This window comes from Lontra canadensis, unplaced genomic scaffold (assembly GCF_010015895.1).
Source record: "Lontra canadensis isolate GAN:19392208 unplaced genomic scaffold, GSC_riverotter_1.0 scaffold171, whole genome shotgun sequence".
NCBI lineage: Eukaryota > Metazoa > Chordata > Mammalia > Carnivora > Mustelidae > Lontra > Lontra canadensis.
In genome coordinates this window covers 244541-261952 of record NW_022631165.1, presented here as the reverse complement: position 1 = coordinate 261952, position 17412 = coordinate 244541, and the positions used below count along the sequence as shown (strand labels likewise).

At 61.7% G+C, this 17412-nt stretch overlaps 1 protein-coding gene across 6 annotated transcripts in view; it reads left to right on the top strand.

Annotated features, from left to right (window-relative positions):
• The window catches only part of AXIN1 (axin 1), a 68547-nt gene that overhangs the window by 27886 nt on the left and 23249 nt on the right, over positions 1–17412 (top strand). For all 6 annotated transcript variants that reach the window (XM_032845983.1, XM_032845984.1, XM_032845980.1 and 3 more), the window contains exons 3-7: positions 3580–3720; positions 6511–6607; positions 11494–11631; positions 14847–15376; positions 16059–16229. In XM_032845983.1, coding sequence (XP_032701874.1) covers positions 3580–3720; positions 6511–6607; positions 11494–11631; positions 14847–15376; positions 16059–16229 — 1077 coding nt within the window. The remainder of the gene's footprint in view (positions 1–3579; positions 3721–6510; positions 6608–11493; positions 11632–14846; positions 15377–16058; positions 16230–17412) is intronic.

Here is a 17412-nt window from a genome sequence, read left to right as displayed (position 1 = left end):
TCCACGGCGTGTCTGATGTCCCTTTCCTTCCGCCAGCGCGGGAGGGTCTGTAGAAGCCCGTGTCCAGCCCAGGGAGCGCGTCTCCGGAGCATGACGGTCACGGGACGACCCCGGTGGCAGCCCAGCCGCGCTGGAGTGTGCCGTCCGGCGGGGTCCCCACGCAGGAGGGACGGGCGGTCACCGGAGACGGCACAGGCACCCGTGCGGGTCACTGTGGGGAGCGTCGCGGTAGGAGCCTGGACTGACGCTGTCTTTGGGGCCGAGGCTTCTGTGGCGCCAGGCGGCCTGGCGGACTCTTGTCCCTCCTGCCCTCGCGGTGTCCGCGGGAGGAAAAGATGCCCGTGGACCTGCCGCGTCGGGCCCCTGTTGTCATCTTCACGGGCACCTCGGACGCGCAGGACAGGCTCTCCCGTTCGAGTCAAACAGATCACCTGCCAGAAGCGCGGCCGCAGCGGACGACGGCCTCGGAGGGAAACTCCAGCTGCTTGATCTGGAGGCCCCGGAAGACCCAGCGGACGGGATGGGCGGGTCGAGTTCACCTGCGGGAGGAGCCGGGCGCCCTGCGGGCAGCCCAGGAGTGACCCCGCGGCAGGACGTGCTTCCGGCAGGCGGACGGCTGGTCCCCTCGAGCCTCCGTCCCCCGATCGTGGAGAGGACGTGCGCCCCGCTCTGGCCCGCGGCCGCCAGCGAAGCCCCAGCCACTAGCCGTCTCCGAGCCGAGGCGCAGCTTTTCCGTCTCGAAGGTTCCAAGGTGAAGCGAGGGCAGGAGCTCCTCGGCCTTCCTAGTCTTCCCTCTGGTCCGGCGTTCTCTTTGCTCGCCTGTGTGTCACCTGCGCGTGCTGCTTGCGTGCGCAGTCGTTTGCGGTGTCCCGGAGGCGGGTTCGGAAGACCAAGAAACCCTCTTTCTTGCTTTTTGCCTTAAAGATGGACGTTCTGTCCTTCGAAGTTGTGTTCCTGTAAGTAACGTCTGTGGTCAGCGTGGACCGGGAACCCACCGGGCCGCGGTCGAGAGATGCGTGGGCCACCCCGAGCAGCGCGGACCCGAGACGGACTCTCCATCCCGGGGCGGGGCTCACTGGGCCCGTCGGCGGACCGTCCCGCGGGCCGTGGTTCCGGACGCCCGGGGCGAGGCAGAGGCGGGGGGCGCCGCAGCCGCGCTCCCCAGTGTGCTCTGTGGCCTGGGCCTTCCATTCCGGCTGCTCTTTTCTCTGTAGTTTGGAGGTTTTTTCCTCGTTCAACCAAATGGTATTTATGGAAAGTTACCAAAATTCAATATTCTTTAAATGAAATGGAGAAACAGAAAAATAGTTTATTTAGCACTTAGCCTGGCATCGGATTTTCAGTAGTGGTTATTACGGTGACGGTGTTGGTGGTTTTATGTTTTTAAGTGTAGACGAGGAACAGCAGTGCTCTGTGAAAATAGTATCTTATGACAGGAGGCGCCTGGCTGGCTCAATGGGTATGTGCGACTCTTGCCCTCCGGGTCGCGAGTTCAGGCCCTATATTGGGCCTAGCGCCTCGTTTAGAAAATAAAGTAAAAATAAAATAAAAAAATTTCGTGACACTGCAGGCTCACATCGTTTTGCCTGCCTCATGTCAGATGTCATCTAGGCGAGGTGTAAGCAAACACAGGACCGGGGACAGGATGTCCGTGTCGCTGTCCACATCCCCATCCCCTGCCTCGAGCCTCTGGCCAGACCCTGTTCTGAGAGCCTTTACCGCCCTGCCTTGGCCATCCCTCGGCTGGAACTGGTTCGTGGCCTCCACCGGGGCGTCAGGCTACGGTGGGTGGGTCAGAAGGCCCAGTGTGCTGGAGGACAGTGACTGACCCCTCTCTGGTGCGGGGATGTGATGCTGGTGCGTAAGGGATGTGGCCGTGTCACTGGCCTCCCTCCCTTGCTGGCTGGCATTCTGCTGGTGTCTGAGGCCTCAGGTGCTGCCCCTCCTGAGACCGTGGATGCCCAGGCCCCCGGGAGAGCCGGCCCCACCTGGTCGGGCCTCTCCTCCAGCGACGGGGTGCCTGGCCCAGCCCCGCACAGCCTGTGGGACGGGCGTTCAGGATACTGAGGTGCCTGGTCCCAAGTCCTGTTGAAGCATCTTTTCTCACTGTGTGTGTGGTTGGGATTGGAGCTTCCAGAAAGTTCTGTCAATCTGCTAACCGTTGTCCACAGGGCTTTTGTCCGCTGAGAAGCAGTCTGGTCTCCCTCCTTCTGCACTGAGGGTGGCACGGTTTCATCCCAGGTCCCCAGCACGCGGTACAGGCTGTTGTCCATCCATGTGACAAGCGTTTGGGTCCTGTTGTCAGAAGTGAGGCTGGGCCTCGAGGTGTAGGAATCGCTGAGCACTCGAGGTGCGTACCCTGGCCACCAGGAGGGCTCGACGGGCCCCCGTTGGGAGAACTGTGCCATCGTGTGTCCCTTGGCCCGGGACTGGTGTGTTGCTGTGTGAGGACGGTCTTTGGGGGAGTTGGCGTGGGAGCGGAGTCTAGACAGGAGGAGCGCGCAGCCTCCAGGAAGAGGCATGTGAAGGGAGGACCAAGATTGGCCTTGAAAATTACTCAGGATAAGGTGGATTATTCAGTATTTGGTGCTAACAACAGACTCTCCATTTTGATGCAAGGGAACGAGGTAGATAATATACCCACCATTTTAGGTAAAGTTCTAAATTTAAAAAAAAATTATTGAAGCATTTGGGGGAAAATAAAAGAATACAGTTTTAATCATGGAATGAGGAAGGCCCGCCAACTGAGATACGAAAGAACCTGTGAAGGAAAAGATTGGTAAGCCTGATTTTGTAGAAATGAAGACTGTCGTGTGACCAAAATTAGTCTAAACAAAGTTAGAAAAGTGACATTTAGGGAGAAAGTGTATTTTACACGTGTATCTGGAAGTTAATAGTAAGAATGTTGTAAGGCTTCAGTAGATTTTGGGAAACTCCTGAACATCCCAGTGCAGAGCGGAGGAAAGGCATGAGCAGGTGACTGAGGAGGGACGGGATGTAATGGTGCCGCCCTGTCGTCTCAGGGATACGCAGACTGAAACCTGGCGGCACATTCCGGCCAGTCCGTGTGTGGCCCCAGTGCCCTGAAGGGGGAGGAAGTGACCAGAAGGCAGCGTGACACATACTGTCCCCTCCCGTCTTGCACGTGCCATCCGGTGACAGCTCTTGGACGTGTGCACGAGAGTCCTGGCTGTCTCGACCTGTGGTGTCCTCGCGCTCTTGGGGGAAGCACGTGAGGTCGAGGACGCTGGTGACGCTGCTGCCTCCGGAGTTGGGGTTTCCTCTGCAGCAAGTCAGCCTGCAGAGCGCACACGTCCCGCTGGAGTTCGCTGGCGGCCCGCGTGCTTGCCTGGGCGTGTGCGTAAGCGCACGGGAAAGATCTGGAAGATGCCCAGGACTTAAGCGTTGGTGTAGGAAGAGCAGTGGCCACAGGCAGGACGGAGACCGCGGCCCTCTGTGCTGTGTCTTCTGGAGGGCTTGCGCGTGCGGTTCAGGAATCGGACGTCTCGGTGACTCTCAGGAGATGGGGGAGCACCACGTGGTGTCGGGCTGCCGCTGACGTTTGCTCCCTGTCCACAGGTGTGGGTCCTGGCGGGAGCCTGTCAACCCTTACTACGTCAGCTCCGGCTATGCTCTTGCCCCGGCCACCAGCGCCAACGACAGCGAGCAGCAGAGCCTGTCCAGCGACGCGGACAGCCTGTCCCTCACCGACAGCAGCGTGTGAGTCCCCTCCTCTCGGGCGCGTCTTGTGCTGTCCCCAGCGGGGTTTGTCTTCCTGGAGAACGTGTGGTCCCCCCACCCCTGCCTCTGGTGCACAGGCAGGCGGCGCTGCCAGGAGGATCACAAAACACCCTGAGTTTGCGGCAGCTGCTTCTCCCTGAGGCCGAGGCTGCTGGGACCTTTGAAACCAGGAAAACCGGTGGGGGCGGGGGGCTGAGCAGGGCCAGTGGTGGTGCCCAGGGTGCTGGCTGTGCAGGGTCCCTCTCCGTCAGTTCTTTCCGTCGCTGATCCCCATCTCGTGCCCATGCAGACTGCGCGGGAGCTGGGATGACAGGAGCCGGACGGCAGCCGGTGCCGCTGGGTCTGTGCCGGCCCCAGTGCCCAGAGGACTGGGATAGCGGTGGGGGCCACGTGTGTCCCAGAGGCCTCGGCGACTGTCCGGAGCCACCTGGAGCCTCTGCGTCCCTCACTGGTCGCAGGGGACCTTATTCTTCCACTGTTCTCTTCAGGGAACCCTTCCCTCTCTGGAAAAGAACTTCTTTCCTGACACTCTGCTTTGGTTTTTGGCAAGTGGCTTTTTGGGACCCAAATGCACATCAGAAGTCCAATGGTGTAAAACTCTCTGTGGTCATATCAGGGTGTGGCCCGGCCAGCCTGCCAAGGTCGTTTGGGGTCATGGCCACCCACGAACGTCAGATTTACCCCACTTCAGTCACCTGACTGTCTCTGACAGGATGTCCCCGGCCGCGGCCCGGGCTGGCAGCCGGACCCCTGGCACTCTCCACCACCGTCAGGGCCGGAGGAAAGCCTTTGGCAGGAGAGCAAGCAGGTGTGAAGTGTTCCCGTGCCCCGACCCCGGGACCGCAGGGACAGGAGCAGCCAATGTCAGCTGGCTGTCGGGGCGTCCGTCCCCAGCCAGCTTCTCTCTTCACGTGAAAGAGTAGACCCCCTAAACCTATCTTTCTGCAGGGAACCTGTCTGAACACGGTGGCCCCACTTCGCTAGCTGTCCCCTAGTGTGTGCTCTTCTTGGCCTGTGTCCACGTGTTCTCCCCACACTGCCTTGGGGGTGTGCAGGCCCGGCCAGCTTGCACTGTTGCTGGGCCACACCAGCCAGGCCCACGTCGCATCTGGAACCCCTTCTCTTCTCTTTGGGGACGACGTGGTGGTGACATCACGAGATGAGTCTGTCCCGATCATTTCATTCTCTCAGATGAAACGTTGACGTGTGGTTAGCAGCGTCCTGCTGGAGCGGACCGTGGTTTTGGCTCTTGCTCTGACCCCCATAAGCGGTGACAGCTTGGGAGCGGGCCTCTGTAGCAGCTGGTTCTCTCTTCCCTGAAATTGGTGCTACAATGGAAATTAACTGGCCAGCACGTGTTTTCTTGAAAAGTCTCATAGTTCTAAGAAAGGACATCCATTTGTTAAAGGAAAGAACTTAAGCTTTTCAAATATTTTTTTTTTTCCTGATATTCTCTTCACCTTGGTTTACAACAAGACCCAGAAGTGTAGGGACAGTCAATTTGGAACGCGAGATACCTCAATATACATCAGAGGCAAAAAGTAGGGGTGTGTGTTCTGTCCAGATTCTGGCCCCTGGGACAGCTGCCCATCCTGTCAGCCGCCCAGTACGAGCGATGTCTTGGCTTGCTGACTTCGGACGTGGGTGTCCAGGGACAGCGTCTGACCGCAGAGCCGTGTGGAATTGAGTGCCCGTCAGAACGTAGGAGAAGCAAGGAATCGGGTGGCTCAGGAAACCCCAACAACCCCACAGGGGCATGTCAGGATGTTTTGGGTGTGTGTCACTCGCCTTTTCCTTGACACCCAAGCCCGTAAGTGCCCCTGCCGGGTGCTGAGGTAGTCACACTGTACACCCTGCCGGGGCCCTGACAGCCGGGGAAACCGAGGCAGGCAAGAGAGACACTGTCCCAGCCTCCTCCTCCCTCGCTCTGAAGCAGAGTGCAGCCTTTGCAGCTGGACGAGGGCTCGGAGGCAGAGCATCGTGAGAGGCGAGTGTGGCCTCCCTGCCTGCCGAGGAAGCCGCTGAGCTGGGGGGTGTGGGGCTGCCTGGGACCGGGGTCAGGACACACTGGGCACCCTGTGCTGGCCCTGTGGGACAACTGCACGACACCTGCTAAAGTGAGATCAGCATGGTGGCTGCAGGTACATGCCCTCAAGTCAGGGCATCCGGGCTCAGACACGCCCCGGTGCCCCAGCGTGCGCCCCCCCCCGGGCCGTGCTTGGGAAGGAGGCGGGAGCACACAGCTCTGGACGGCACCCAGGGTAGGCTGGGCAGGCCAGGGTCCTCCGACAGCCAGACGATCTAAAGACTCCTGCCTTCCAGCCATCAGACTCCTTCAGTGAGGAGGAGACAGGGACGCAGAGAAGCCGTCCTCTGTGGGCCTCGCGCTCTGCCGGGCATCATCACGTGCTCTGGGCTCCCATTAGCCACTTTGCCTCGCAGGGCAGCGGGTCGGCTGGCCTCTTTCTTTCTTTCTTTTAAAGATTTTATTTCTTCACCTGACAGCACACAGCAGGGAGCAGAGGGCGAGGGAGCAGCAGGCCGCCACCAAGCAGGGAGCCCGACCGGGGCTCATTCGGGGTCCGGGGATCGTGACCTGAGCCGACGCAGACGCTTCACCGACACGGCCCGCCCGGCGCCCCGAATAAATAGACCTTTACAAGCAGGGGAGAGACTGCGCTGAGCCCGGGACTGCGCCACAGGGAATGCCAGCGGGGCGGTCTGGCCGCGCTGTCCCGTGTGCTCACGCGAGGCTCTCTCCCCGCACAGGGATGGCGTCCCGCCGTACAGGATCCGCAGGCAGCACCGCCGGGAGATGCAGGAGAGTGTCCAGGTCAACGGGCGGGTGCCTCTACCTCACATCCCCGTAAGTTCGCTGCCCAGCCGCCCCCTCCCCGTCAGCGAGGTCGCGGCTCCCCGGTCCTCCTGGCCCGTGCCGGTCCCTTCTCCCCGCTCCGCCTGGCCGCTGGGGCACTGGGCGGTGGGAGCGGCCCTTGCCTGGTGTCCTGGGAGCTCGGCTCACGTCCAGGCCCAGCACGTCGTCCCGTGTGGTCCCACCCCGCAGGCTGGAGAGGGCATCGGGGCGGCTTGTAGGTCCAGCCAGCACCGTCCCTGCCAAGGGGCAGGGGGGGCCTGACGGAGCACCCGAGCCACCAGGCAGCCTTTGCCCTTCCTGGTGAGTGAGGCGCTTCTCCTCGAGGTGGGACAGCGGCTCTGAGCCCGTCACTGACTTGTTGCCGGGCCCGGCCCCTCGTGGGCCTTCCGAGTGCAGCGTGGGGACACTTAGCGACCCCAGTCCCAAGTCACTGTGAACACTTTCTGTGGAAGCTGCCCCTGTGTCCTCTCTCAGGGTGCAGACAGTAAGGTGGCTGGGTGCCCTGTGGGCGCCGCAGGCCGGGCGCTCTGTCCCCAGCAGCAGAGCTCCCGCGTGGGTGAGGGCAGGGGAGCTTCCCTCACTCTGGCGCACCGGGTGAGCCGCAGGGACTTCCCGGGGAAGAGAAGGGAAGCTTGCGGTGGCCTCCAGCCCCGGGGACGCCTGCGAGCACCTGTGGGCAGGTTCTGTGCAGGGTCCGCGCACACCTGTCCGTGGTCAGGGTTCCTCGGTTAGGGTCTCTTCAGTTTTCACAGGAGAAAAGTGACGGTTGATGGTTGAGAGGAAGGGAGGTGGGAATGCTCTTACTTCTGAGGCAAGGGCGGGCCAGCGTTTGTCACCGCCCAGCCCACCCTTGGCTCGGCCGATTTGGTCTCAACCAGGGACAGACGGGGTCTGCTTGGGGAGGAGAGGGAGAGGCCACGGGGAGCGTGTGTGTGTCTGTGCGCGGCTGCGGGGGCCTCTCTGGGCTCCCTCCCAGGGAGCAGGTCCCGCCTGTGTGTCTCAGCTCTGCTCCGTGGACACCGGAACTTGGAACTGGGTCTGGGCAGGGAAACAGGAGGGGTGACCACGTCCTCGAAGGGAAGGCAGTGAGCGGACGCGGGGCCACGTGGAGGCGCGGCCCTGCCCCCAGGGCCCAGCTGGAGCGTCCGGCGTCGCAGCGGTGCGAGACGGACAAGGGCCCTGTGCTGAGGGCCAGGGCCCTGACGTCCTCCCACGCAGTCCCTCACGAGTATTTGCTCTCGGTGGGAAGAAGCCGCTTCTGTGATGGGACGGATGGACGCTGCCCGTGCGGACGGCGAGGAGGCCTCACTCCCCCCAGGGGCCTCGTGCTGGGGTGGTGCCAGGACACAGCACAAGTTGAGGGCCGCCGTGCACAAGAGCTGGCTTCAGATTTCCTGACGTCACAGGGTCCCGAGAGCCCAGGGGAGACGGGCGCGGAGAAGCAGCCCAGCCGAGCACCGCGAGCCGCAGCGGGGAGGAGGAGAAGCAGCGTGGGGCCCCCGTGGCCTTGGGGGTCCAGGGTGCCTGTGGCAGAAGGCCGCTGCAGGCAACACCTGCTGTCAGGTTCCTGGCGGCGGCACATCCAGCGGGCGCTCAGGAGTAGCTCTCGTGTCACTCCCGCGGCGTCCGCAGCGGCTCCTCTCTCGCGTTTTCTTGCCCTGAGGTTGATGTATTTCAGAGAGAGGCCGGGAGGGTTACGTGTGCGGACCCTCACCGACTGCCTCTGAGCAAGGGGCTTGACCCCAGACCCCAGGGACCTGAGCGGACGGCAGATGCTTAACGGACTGAGCCACCCTGGCCCCCCTCAAAATGAACAATTCTTACCTCGACAAGTTAAACAGAGTATTCGACATAACCAGGAGAGAAAGCGGGTGAGCTGGATACAGACCTGGAACGACGTCTCAGAACGCGGCGCGGAGAGAATCCAGAAGGGTCAGGAGCGAGAGGTGTCCTTCGGGGAAGGTTCCAGAGTTGAAAGTCAGGAGCCTCCGTGTTCTGGAAGGTCCTGGCCGAGCCAGCGCGAAGACAGAGCTGAGACAGTCCATGGCGTGGCAGCGAGAGGCTGGCCTTGCCGTGTGGTGTGGACGGTGCTGTGGCCTCACAGCCTGCCTTCCTCAATCGCCCGACCCCTGTGGGGCGGCTGACAACGTTCGTGTGGGCCTGGCCCTCAGTGACCCCTCGGGGAAAGTAGGAGGTCCTGTGTGTTCCTGAGAGAAGCGGGTGACCTCTGAGTGCCGGTTGTCTTCCGGGGAAGACTCAGTGAGCCCCGGTGTCCACGCTGTTGACGCACTCACGGGAGCAAACGTGGCTGGAGCAGATGGGGCCCGGCCAGGCGGTCAGTGCGCACGGGAGCCACACGTCAGCGGCCTCCTCACCTGCCGGGGCTGTTTCTGGTCCCGTGCGAGGGCCAGCTCTTGACTGTGTGGGGGGCTTATCTGCAGCGTGGGGGGTTCTTGGCCTCTGGGGGTCCCTGGCCGCCATGGCTTGTTTGGGCCCAGGCGGGGGGCCTGGCCGGGGTGCAGTTGGGCAGGACTTGAGCCCTCCTTGCGGGAGCTGGCCCCTACGGTGGGCACCGCGCAGGGACCCCTGGAGGCGGCCTGGAGCCCCGCCCGGCCCCGTGGGCTTAGGGCAGACAACAGCATGTTGTTCGGTGACAGAGGTTCAGCGTTCCAGGGGTAGAGTGGCCCGTCCCTCGTGGACCTCGTGGACGCCTGTGGGCCTCATGCACCTCGTGGACCTCGTGGACACCTGCGGAGGCAGATCTGGATGCGCCTCGTCCGCTGGAATCAGGAAGCCAGGAGGAGCAGCTCTGTGCACTCCCAGCGTCAGGAATGGTCTGTGTAGACGCCCCGGGAGCCGCGGCCGAGGGAAGGGCCCTCAGTTACGCGGAGGATTGTGCCCGCGTCTCCCACCTCATCCGCCAGCCCCGCACGCACCTCAGCCGAGGAGAAGCCGGCGTCACGGCCCACTGGCTTCCGTCCCGCGGACTTCTGTGCCCAGCAGCCCCCCACTGCCTCCCCCTTCTCCGTAGAATAACACCTTTTCCTTTGCTCGTGGGCGTCGTCGACAGCTTTGCCGTGCACTGCTTGTCCTCGGTGGCCGCTCTTTGCTTTTCTGGACAAAACCGTTTTTCCTGGTAAAATAACGAACTTTTATTTGTGGGGTAACGTTTCTTACCGAAGAAACCAGCAAACAGCGGTCCCCATCTTCACGGAGGTGGCGGCGTGCCGTGATTGGGGCGTGTCTCCCGTGGCGGGGGACGCCGGCCTGCCCCGGGAGCATGCGTGCGCGTCCTGTCGTGGCGGCCGGAGCGCAGCCGAGACACGGGTGGCCTGCAGCTGCCCCTCGAGCGTTCGCTGCGCTGCGTGCCTGGCGGGGGCTTCCGGGGCCTGCAGGGGGCTGTGTGCCAGGGAGCTGCCCAGCGTGAGCCCCTCGCAGCCGAGGGAAGGGCTGTTTTCATGCCCCAGAGGTCCCCCAGTTTTAATGACCTCAGCCTGTTCCCGTGTGCTGTGTTCGTCCGCAGCTGGAAGGGGGTCCGTTCCTTTAGATGTGCTCCTTTCGGAAGCATAATCGTGCGGCCTAGAGGCTCTTTTCCAGAACACACGGGCTCAGGGTGTGCCTCCGCTGGGCCGAGCCTGCCACGTGTGTGTGGCTCGGTCTCGTCAGGACTTCCCACTCTGCCTGTGGCCTGCGTGTGGCATCGTGCGGGGTCTGGACCATGGAGCTCTTGCCACCTGGCCTTCAGCCCTCAGTCCCCAGTGGGTCCCAGCACGCCCCGGCTGAGCCTGCTGGCCTCTGGGGCTCTGTCTGAACGTCCTCTCCGGAAGGTTCCTTCAGGGCCTCAGCCTCTTGGCCGTCCCCACTGCCCGGGCCCTTCTGGGAACACTTGCCCCTTCCTCCTCTTGGGCCTGGCCTCCAGGACAAACTACTGCCCGGTGTTAGGTACCGTCCGGTCAAGGACGTGCACGTGTGTGTCCGTGCGTGCACACACGTGTGCATGTGTGTGCCTGTGTGTCCGTGTCTGGGAGTGGGAATGACAGGAACTGGCAGATCGCTCCGGTGGGGAAGTCTGGGTGAGGGCTGGACAGGAGTCCTCTGTGCTGTTCTTCCGACGTTTTTGGACGTGGAATTACAGCAACGTGAAGTACGCTCCGGAAACATGGTCTGCTGTATTCCTGTAAACCGCGTTCCGGAGCCGTCTCCTCCGAACAGGCCCTCCCGTTGCCCTGGATGTTTTCCTGTCCCCTGAGTTCTGGGTCTACCATCCTTACAGCAGACCCGAGTATGAAGCCTGGTCTGCCGCGCCTGTGGGTCAGGGGCTGCCGGCCCCCGCCATGCGGGACAGTCTGCGGGCTGTCTCCCTCCGGAGACTCCCAGGCCCGGCCCCTCCCTCTTACGTGGTCTTGGAAGCTCTCCCTTCGCCCTTCCCAGGCCTCGCAGGGGGACTGGCCTGGCCTGTCGTGTTAGAGGCGCTTCTCTGGGGTAGGCTCGGGGTGCCGAGGTGAAGGGCACACCTGGGCTTAGGACACCAGAAGCTCCGGCCTGCTGGGGCCCTGGCAGCGCTGCCCTAGTAACCTGACCTGGCGCCCGCCTGCTCCCCGTCTCTGGTTCTCCGCTCCTACGGCTGGAGCAGCGTTGCCGGAGCTCTGTTCCGCCTCGCCGGTCGGTGCCGGGTGGAGGACGGCTCTAGCCCAGCAAGGAGAGGGGCAGCGAGGCGGTTGCCACCAGCGAAAGGGAGAAAGCAAGATGGCTCGCTTGGCAATGAAGTGCGGGTTTCGTAGCCTTTCTCGTCACCAGGAAGAGCGCGTGCGCGTCTCGGCGTGGGGGGCGGCGTCTCCGAGCGGCTCGCGGCTGGCTGATCCCCTGTCTGCTTGCAGCGCACTTACCGAATGCCAAAGGAAATCCGCGTGGAGCCCCAGAAGTTCGCCGCGGAGCTCATCCACCGCCTGGAGGCCGTGCAGCGGACACGGGAGGCCGAGGAGAAGCTGGAGGAGCGGCTAAAGCGTGTCCGGATGGTGAGTGCGCCTCCGGGGGCCACAGCACGTCCCGTTTCCGAACGGTCTCGGGACGGCTGGTGGAATTGAGGACGGCTTCAGGCCCCCGAGGAGCCCCCTCCAGGGTCTCCCAGCATGCTGGCTCCTGACGCGCTCCGACCCTGTCCTCTCCCGTGACGCCTGCCCATCTGAGGCCCCCACCGAGCCTGCCCCGCCCTCACTGGCTCCTGGGAGGAGGTGCTCGTTGGGGGGCAGGCAGGGCCTGGAGAGACCCGTATGTGCTCAGCAGCAGCATCGTGGCCCTGTGGCTGGGGTCCCCAGTCCACCCTCTTACGGGAAGAGAGTTGGCTCAGAGGCTCTGCACGCCTGTGGCCCTGCAGTTTCTCGGGAGCCGGGGTGCCTGGGTGGCTCAGTGGGTTAAGCCTCTGCCTTCGGCTCGGGTCATGATCTCAGGGTCCTGGGATCGAGCCCCGCATCGGGCTCTCTGCTCAGCGGGGAGCCTGCTTCCCCTCTCTCTCTGCCTGTCTTTCTGCCTACTTGTGATCTCTGTCTGTCAAATAAATGAATAAAATCCTTTAAAAAAAAAAAAGGTTCCCGGGAGGCCCCTTAGAGGCCGCTGGGCTGTGGGTGCCCAGCGCACTTTCTCGCAGCCAAGTGGTGGTCCCCTCTTCTCCGGGGCGTCCCCGGTGGGCCCACGGCGGTTGTGTCTGGATCCAGCAGGAGCCTCGCTCGCAGAGGGCAACACCTACCTGCCCCAGGGACTGCGTGGGGCTCCGCGATGTCACAGGACACGTTCAGACCAACAGCCCCTAGTGTTTCTGGCATCTTGATTCAGAAACTAATGGGCAGACACGTGGGCTTGGCTCAGGTGTGCGGCTCCATTCAGGGCCCACAGTAGCCTCTGGCCGGGGGTGCTGGGCTTGGCTGCTGCAGCCACGTTGTCCCCACAGGCACCTCTTGGTCCTCTGTCCTTGGGGTGGCCCCCAGCCCCACTGCCGGTGGTGCCATCTCTTCTGTCCTGTGTGATTCCACACAGAAACCCGGGAGAAAATGAGATGAAATTACCTGTGTCTGGGGAATCCACACAGACAGGAGATGCCCTGTCTTGTATGATCTTGTAGCCTTTATAAATGGGCTATGAATTAGGTTTTTTAAAGAAGACTAATGACACATTTTAAAATAACTTATTTTTATTGGGGCACCTGAGTGGCTCAGTCAGTTAAGTGTCTGCCTTAGTTTCAGCTCAGGTCATGATCCCAGAGTCATGGGATCAAGCCCCACGTCAGGCTTTGCAGTCAGTGGGGGGTCTTCTTCAAGACTGCCTCCTCTTCCTGCTGCACGTGCCTGCTCGCTCGCTCGCTCTCAAATAAATTAATACGTCTTGGAAAAAATAACTTATTTTTCTGTAAAATTTGGAAAATGAGAACAAAGAAGAGGGGCGCCTGGGTAACTCAGTCCTTAAGCCTCTGCCTTTGGCTCAGGTGATGATCTCAGGGTCCTGGGATCGAGCCCTGCATCGGGCTCCTTGCTCAGCAGAGACTGCTTCTCCCTCTCCCTCTGTCTGCCCCTCTGCCTACTTATGCTGTCTATCTCTCTGTCAAATAAATAAATTAAAAACAACAACAAAAAAGACCATTACCCAGACAATTTAGTTAAGCCTATAACATTTCAAAATCCTAAAATGGATTTCTTCCATATGCAGAGCCACCGAGATGGCGTTGGCCAGTCCCCGCCTCCTGGGGATGGAGAGTGTCCCCCTTCTTCACTGCTCCCTTTGGGATCACTTCCAGTGCCCTGGGGAGGGCAAGGCAGAGGGGTCAATACGGGGACATGTGGTGAGGCGAGGGAGCCCAGGGTCCCTCCGTCAGGGCACACTCACCGTCCACCCATCCATGTGCCCGTCTGTCTGTCCTCCGCGCCACCTCTGCGCTGAGCAAGACTGACGCATTTGCAGCTGACTGCTGGTGCTGGCGACGTTTAGGTGCTCTCCTGTTAAGCGAGAAGTCTTGTGGGGAAGGTTTTGAGATTGGGTTAGAGCGGAGTGCAGGGGTTGGGGTTCCTACCTTGCTCTTTGGGTTACTACCAGATTTAGTGAACATTATCCTGGTCTGCACTATTGAGTGAGATGAGAAAGTCAGCGTGAGCTGTGTGCTTGGGAATTAGACTGGTCAGATGTGTTTACGGATGTGGTTCTGTGGACTGTCAGACAGACGAGGGCCAGCTAGTTCACTGGGAGGATTCACCAAGAAACACACAGCAAGACGAGAGCGCCTCTGTGCAGGGGTAGAATTCTCTCGAAGCGCAGCGGAAGATACAGCAGTAACGCGGAGGAGCGGGGGCGGCCGGCTCAGCGACAGCTGTGTGTGGCTCTTGGTCTTGGGGTTGTGGGCTCGAGCCCCACACTGCAGGTAGAGATGACTTAAGTAAGTCAGATTTTTTATGGGGCGCCTGGGTGGCTCAGTGGGTTAAAGCCTTTGCCTTCGGTTCAGGTCGTGATCTCAGGGTCCTGGGATCGGACCCGCATCGGGCTCCTTGCTTGGCGGGGAGCCTGCTTCTCCCTCTGCCTCTGCCTGCCTCTCTGTCTGCCTGTGCTCATGCTCTCTCTCTAACAAATAAATGGATAAAATCTTTAAAAAAAAAAAAACAAAAAACTTCAGTTTAAAAAATAAATAAAATCTTAAAAAAATTTTTTTAGGGGTGCCTGGGTGGCTCAGTGGGTTAAGCCTCTGCCTTCAGCTCAGGTCATGATCTCAGGGTCGTGGGATCGAGCCCCGCATCGGGCTCTCTGCTCAGTAGGGAGCCTGCTTCCCTTCCTCTCTCTCTCTGCCTGCCTCTCTGCCTACTTGTGATCTCTGTCAAATAAATAAATAAAATCTTTAAAAAAAAAATTTTAAATAAATAAATAAGATTTTTCAAAAATCAAGGAATTAGAAAATCACCTGAAAAGGTAAAAAATACCTTTATTGAGAAAGGTGGAGGAAAACTCCTTATGGAGGCTTGTCTGTGGGCAGGACATAGGCTGGCATTGGGACTCATGGTGGCCACGTGCGCGTGTGCACGAGTGCTTGTGGCCAGGTGGGGGCAGGGAGCCCTCCCTGGTCCTCAAGTCAAGCCAGCGTCTGATGCCTCACCCCACCCCCAGGACAGAGCCACCAGGCTGACTTCTTTGTGACCCCAGATGTGAGGTTCTGCGACACGGGCAGTGCCAGGAGCTGACTCGTGGGCTTGTCCTACAGGAGGAAGAAGGCGAGGATGGGGACATGCCGTCTGGCCCCCTGGGGGCCAGTCATAAGCTGCCTTTGGCCCCCGCCTGGCACCACTTCCCGCCCCGCTACGCAGATGTGGGCTGCATGGGGCTCCGGGACGCACACGAGGAGAACCCGGAGAGCATCCTGGACGAGCACGTGCAGCGGGTCATGAGGACACCTGGCTGCCAGTCACCTGGGCCTGGCCACCGCTCCCCTGACAGCACGCATGTGCCCAAGATCATGGGTGTGCTGGGGGGCGTGCCCTCTGGGCACGGGAAGCACACGCCCAAGTCAGGGGCAAAGCTGGACACAGCTGGCCCACACCTGCACCGGCACGGCCACCACCACAGCCACCACAGCACAGCCAGGCCCAAGGAGCAGGCCGACGCTGAGGCTGCCCGCCGGGCACAGGGCAGCTTCCCATGGGGCCAAGAGGTGCACAGCCACGCGGCCAAGCCTCGCAGCCACTTGGAGAGCGTGGGCGCCACCCCCAATGCCAGCGACAGCCTGGCCTACAGGTGAGTGTCAGGCTATTGTCAGGCAGCCTGAGCCTTGCTTTGGGATCGGTGCTGTGGTTCCTTGTCTCTGAGCCCGTGTCCATGAGGGCCACGTGTTCTTCCCGGGGATGAAGGTCACACACAGTGACAAGCTTCGTCTCCTGTGGGCTCTGTCCTGGTTTTTGAGGCCAGAACTCCCCTTTAAAAGTCATCCAGCCATGGGGGGTGCCTGTGGGGCTCAGCTGGTCAGGTGTGTGACTCTCAGCTTTGGCTCAGGGTCATGGGATCGAGGCCCGTGTCCGGCCACTCCACTTAGCGGGCAGGCGCTCCTCTCCACCCTTCTCGCTTTGCCTCTGCCCTTCCCGCATGTGTGCGAGCACGCGCTAGCGCTCTCAGACCTTTAGAAAAATAATTTAAAAAAATCGAAGTTGTCCAAGCGCCGTCAGCTGGAGAGTGTGGCCTTCAACCTCCCAGGCAGCTTAGCCTCAGATGCACCTGCCTCAGGGGAGGCGTCTGGGCCCTGGGGCCGCCGCGGGCAGGCGGGGGAAGCACAGGCGCTAGGCCTCCCAGCTGGTGCCGTCTGGACACCTTCCTCCATGTCCCGGCCCACAGAGCCCCGACAGCCCCCCAGCACCGAGGGCACAGCTGCCCAGAGTCGGGCCGGGCCACGTCGGCAGGTGACCCCCAGTTCTTGCTCTTGCAGCGGGAAGGCCGGCGCTGCCCCCAGAAGAAGTGCCAAGAAGGCTGAGTCGGGGAAGAGCGCAGGCGCGGAGGCGCCAGGCCCGTCGGAGGACACGGAGAAGAACCAGAAGATTATGCAGTGGATCATCGAGGGGGAGAAGGAGATCAGCCGGCACCGCAAGGCCGGCCACGGGTAAGGGGCCGCCGCGTCCGGGCGTGCGCACGGGGGGTGGAACCGGCCTGAGGAGCCCCCAGGCCCGCGGCGGCCCGCGCCCCTGAGGCAGTGCCTGGCCGCCCGCTGTCTCCTCACGGGGCACGTTCAGCAGGAGCAAGATCTCTGTGGTCCTCTGAGCTCACAGATGCCCCCCTCCCCCCATCGTGTCCTGGGCAGGAGCGCCCGCGGGTGACAGTCTGCGGTTGCCATGCTCTGTCTGAGCTCCTCTTGCTCCCCCCACCCTCGCCCAGGAGGGGGCCCCCGCTGTCACACGGCTGTTCTCACGAGGTTATTTCTGGGGTGGTGACGCCTCCACATGACGGTGACCTCAGTGACTGGGGGAGTTAGGCCGGTGCCTGCCCATCACTGCAGACAGAGGCTGCAGGGTTGGCAGCAGGCCATCCCTCCAGCCATCGGCTGTCTGCGGCCCTCAGAGCTCCATCTTGGCCGCCGCAGGGCCAGGGCTGCTCTGGTTGGTGTGGACCTGGCCTCTGGACGAGCCATTGCTGCCCCTTGTGGACTCCCCCGTTGTGGGGAAACCGTGGGGGACCGGGGCTGGCTCAGACGCACCCCTGGGCTGGAGACATGTACCATCTCTCACAGGGCAGCTGGCTGTCTGGGCCCCGGGCTGGTGGGATCTGCTGGCGGTGGGCGGGCTTCCGCTGCTTCCTCCGTCTCAGGCTCTCCTGATGCTCCTCCGTTTTGGACGTGGTTGGGGAGGCTGGAGTGTGTGCGGCCGGTGGGGGGGTATCAGGTGGGACCTGCCCAGCCCCTCCTGAGTGGTGAGCCGAGGTGGCACTGCCCACCTCTGGGGCCCCGTGTCTGGTCTCCACGTGGCCCTGGGGACGAGCACAGTCCCAGAACCTGTTCTGGCTGACGGTTCTCTCCAGATCCCCTCTCTCATTCTGGCTGGTGGGGTGGACTGTTGGTTTCTCTGGATTTCTTCCGGTGTTGGATTTTCACAAGGGATGGCTCTGGGCTTGCTGTCAGGACATGACGGTGTTTCAGCGTCCCCATGAGTTCCCGCTGGCCTCCCCAGAGCTAGGGGGCCATGTGCCTCTGCTTTTGCTGTTCTTACATGGGGGCGTGGGGCAGGGAGACGAAGGACCTCGTGGGGCCTGGTGGGGCCAGCAGATGGGAGACAGAGTGGGGGTGGGGAGTT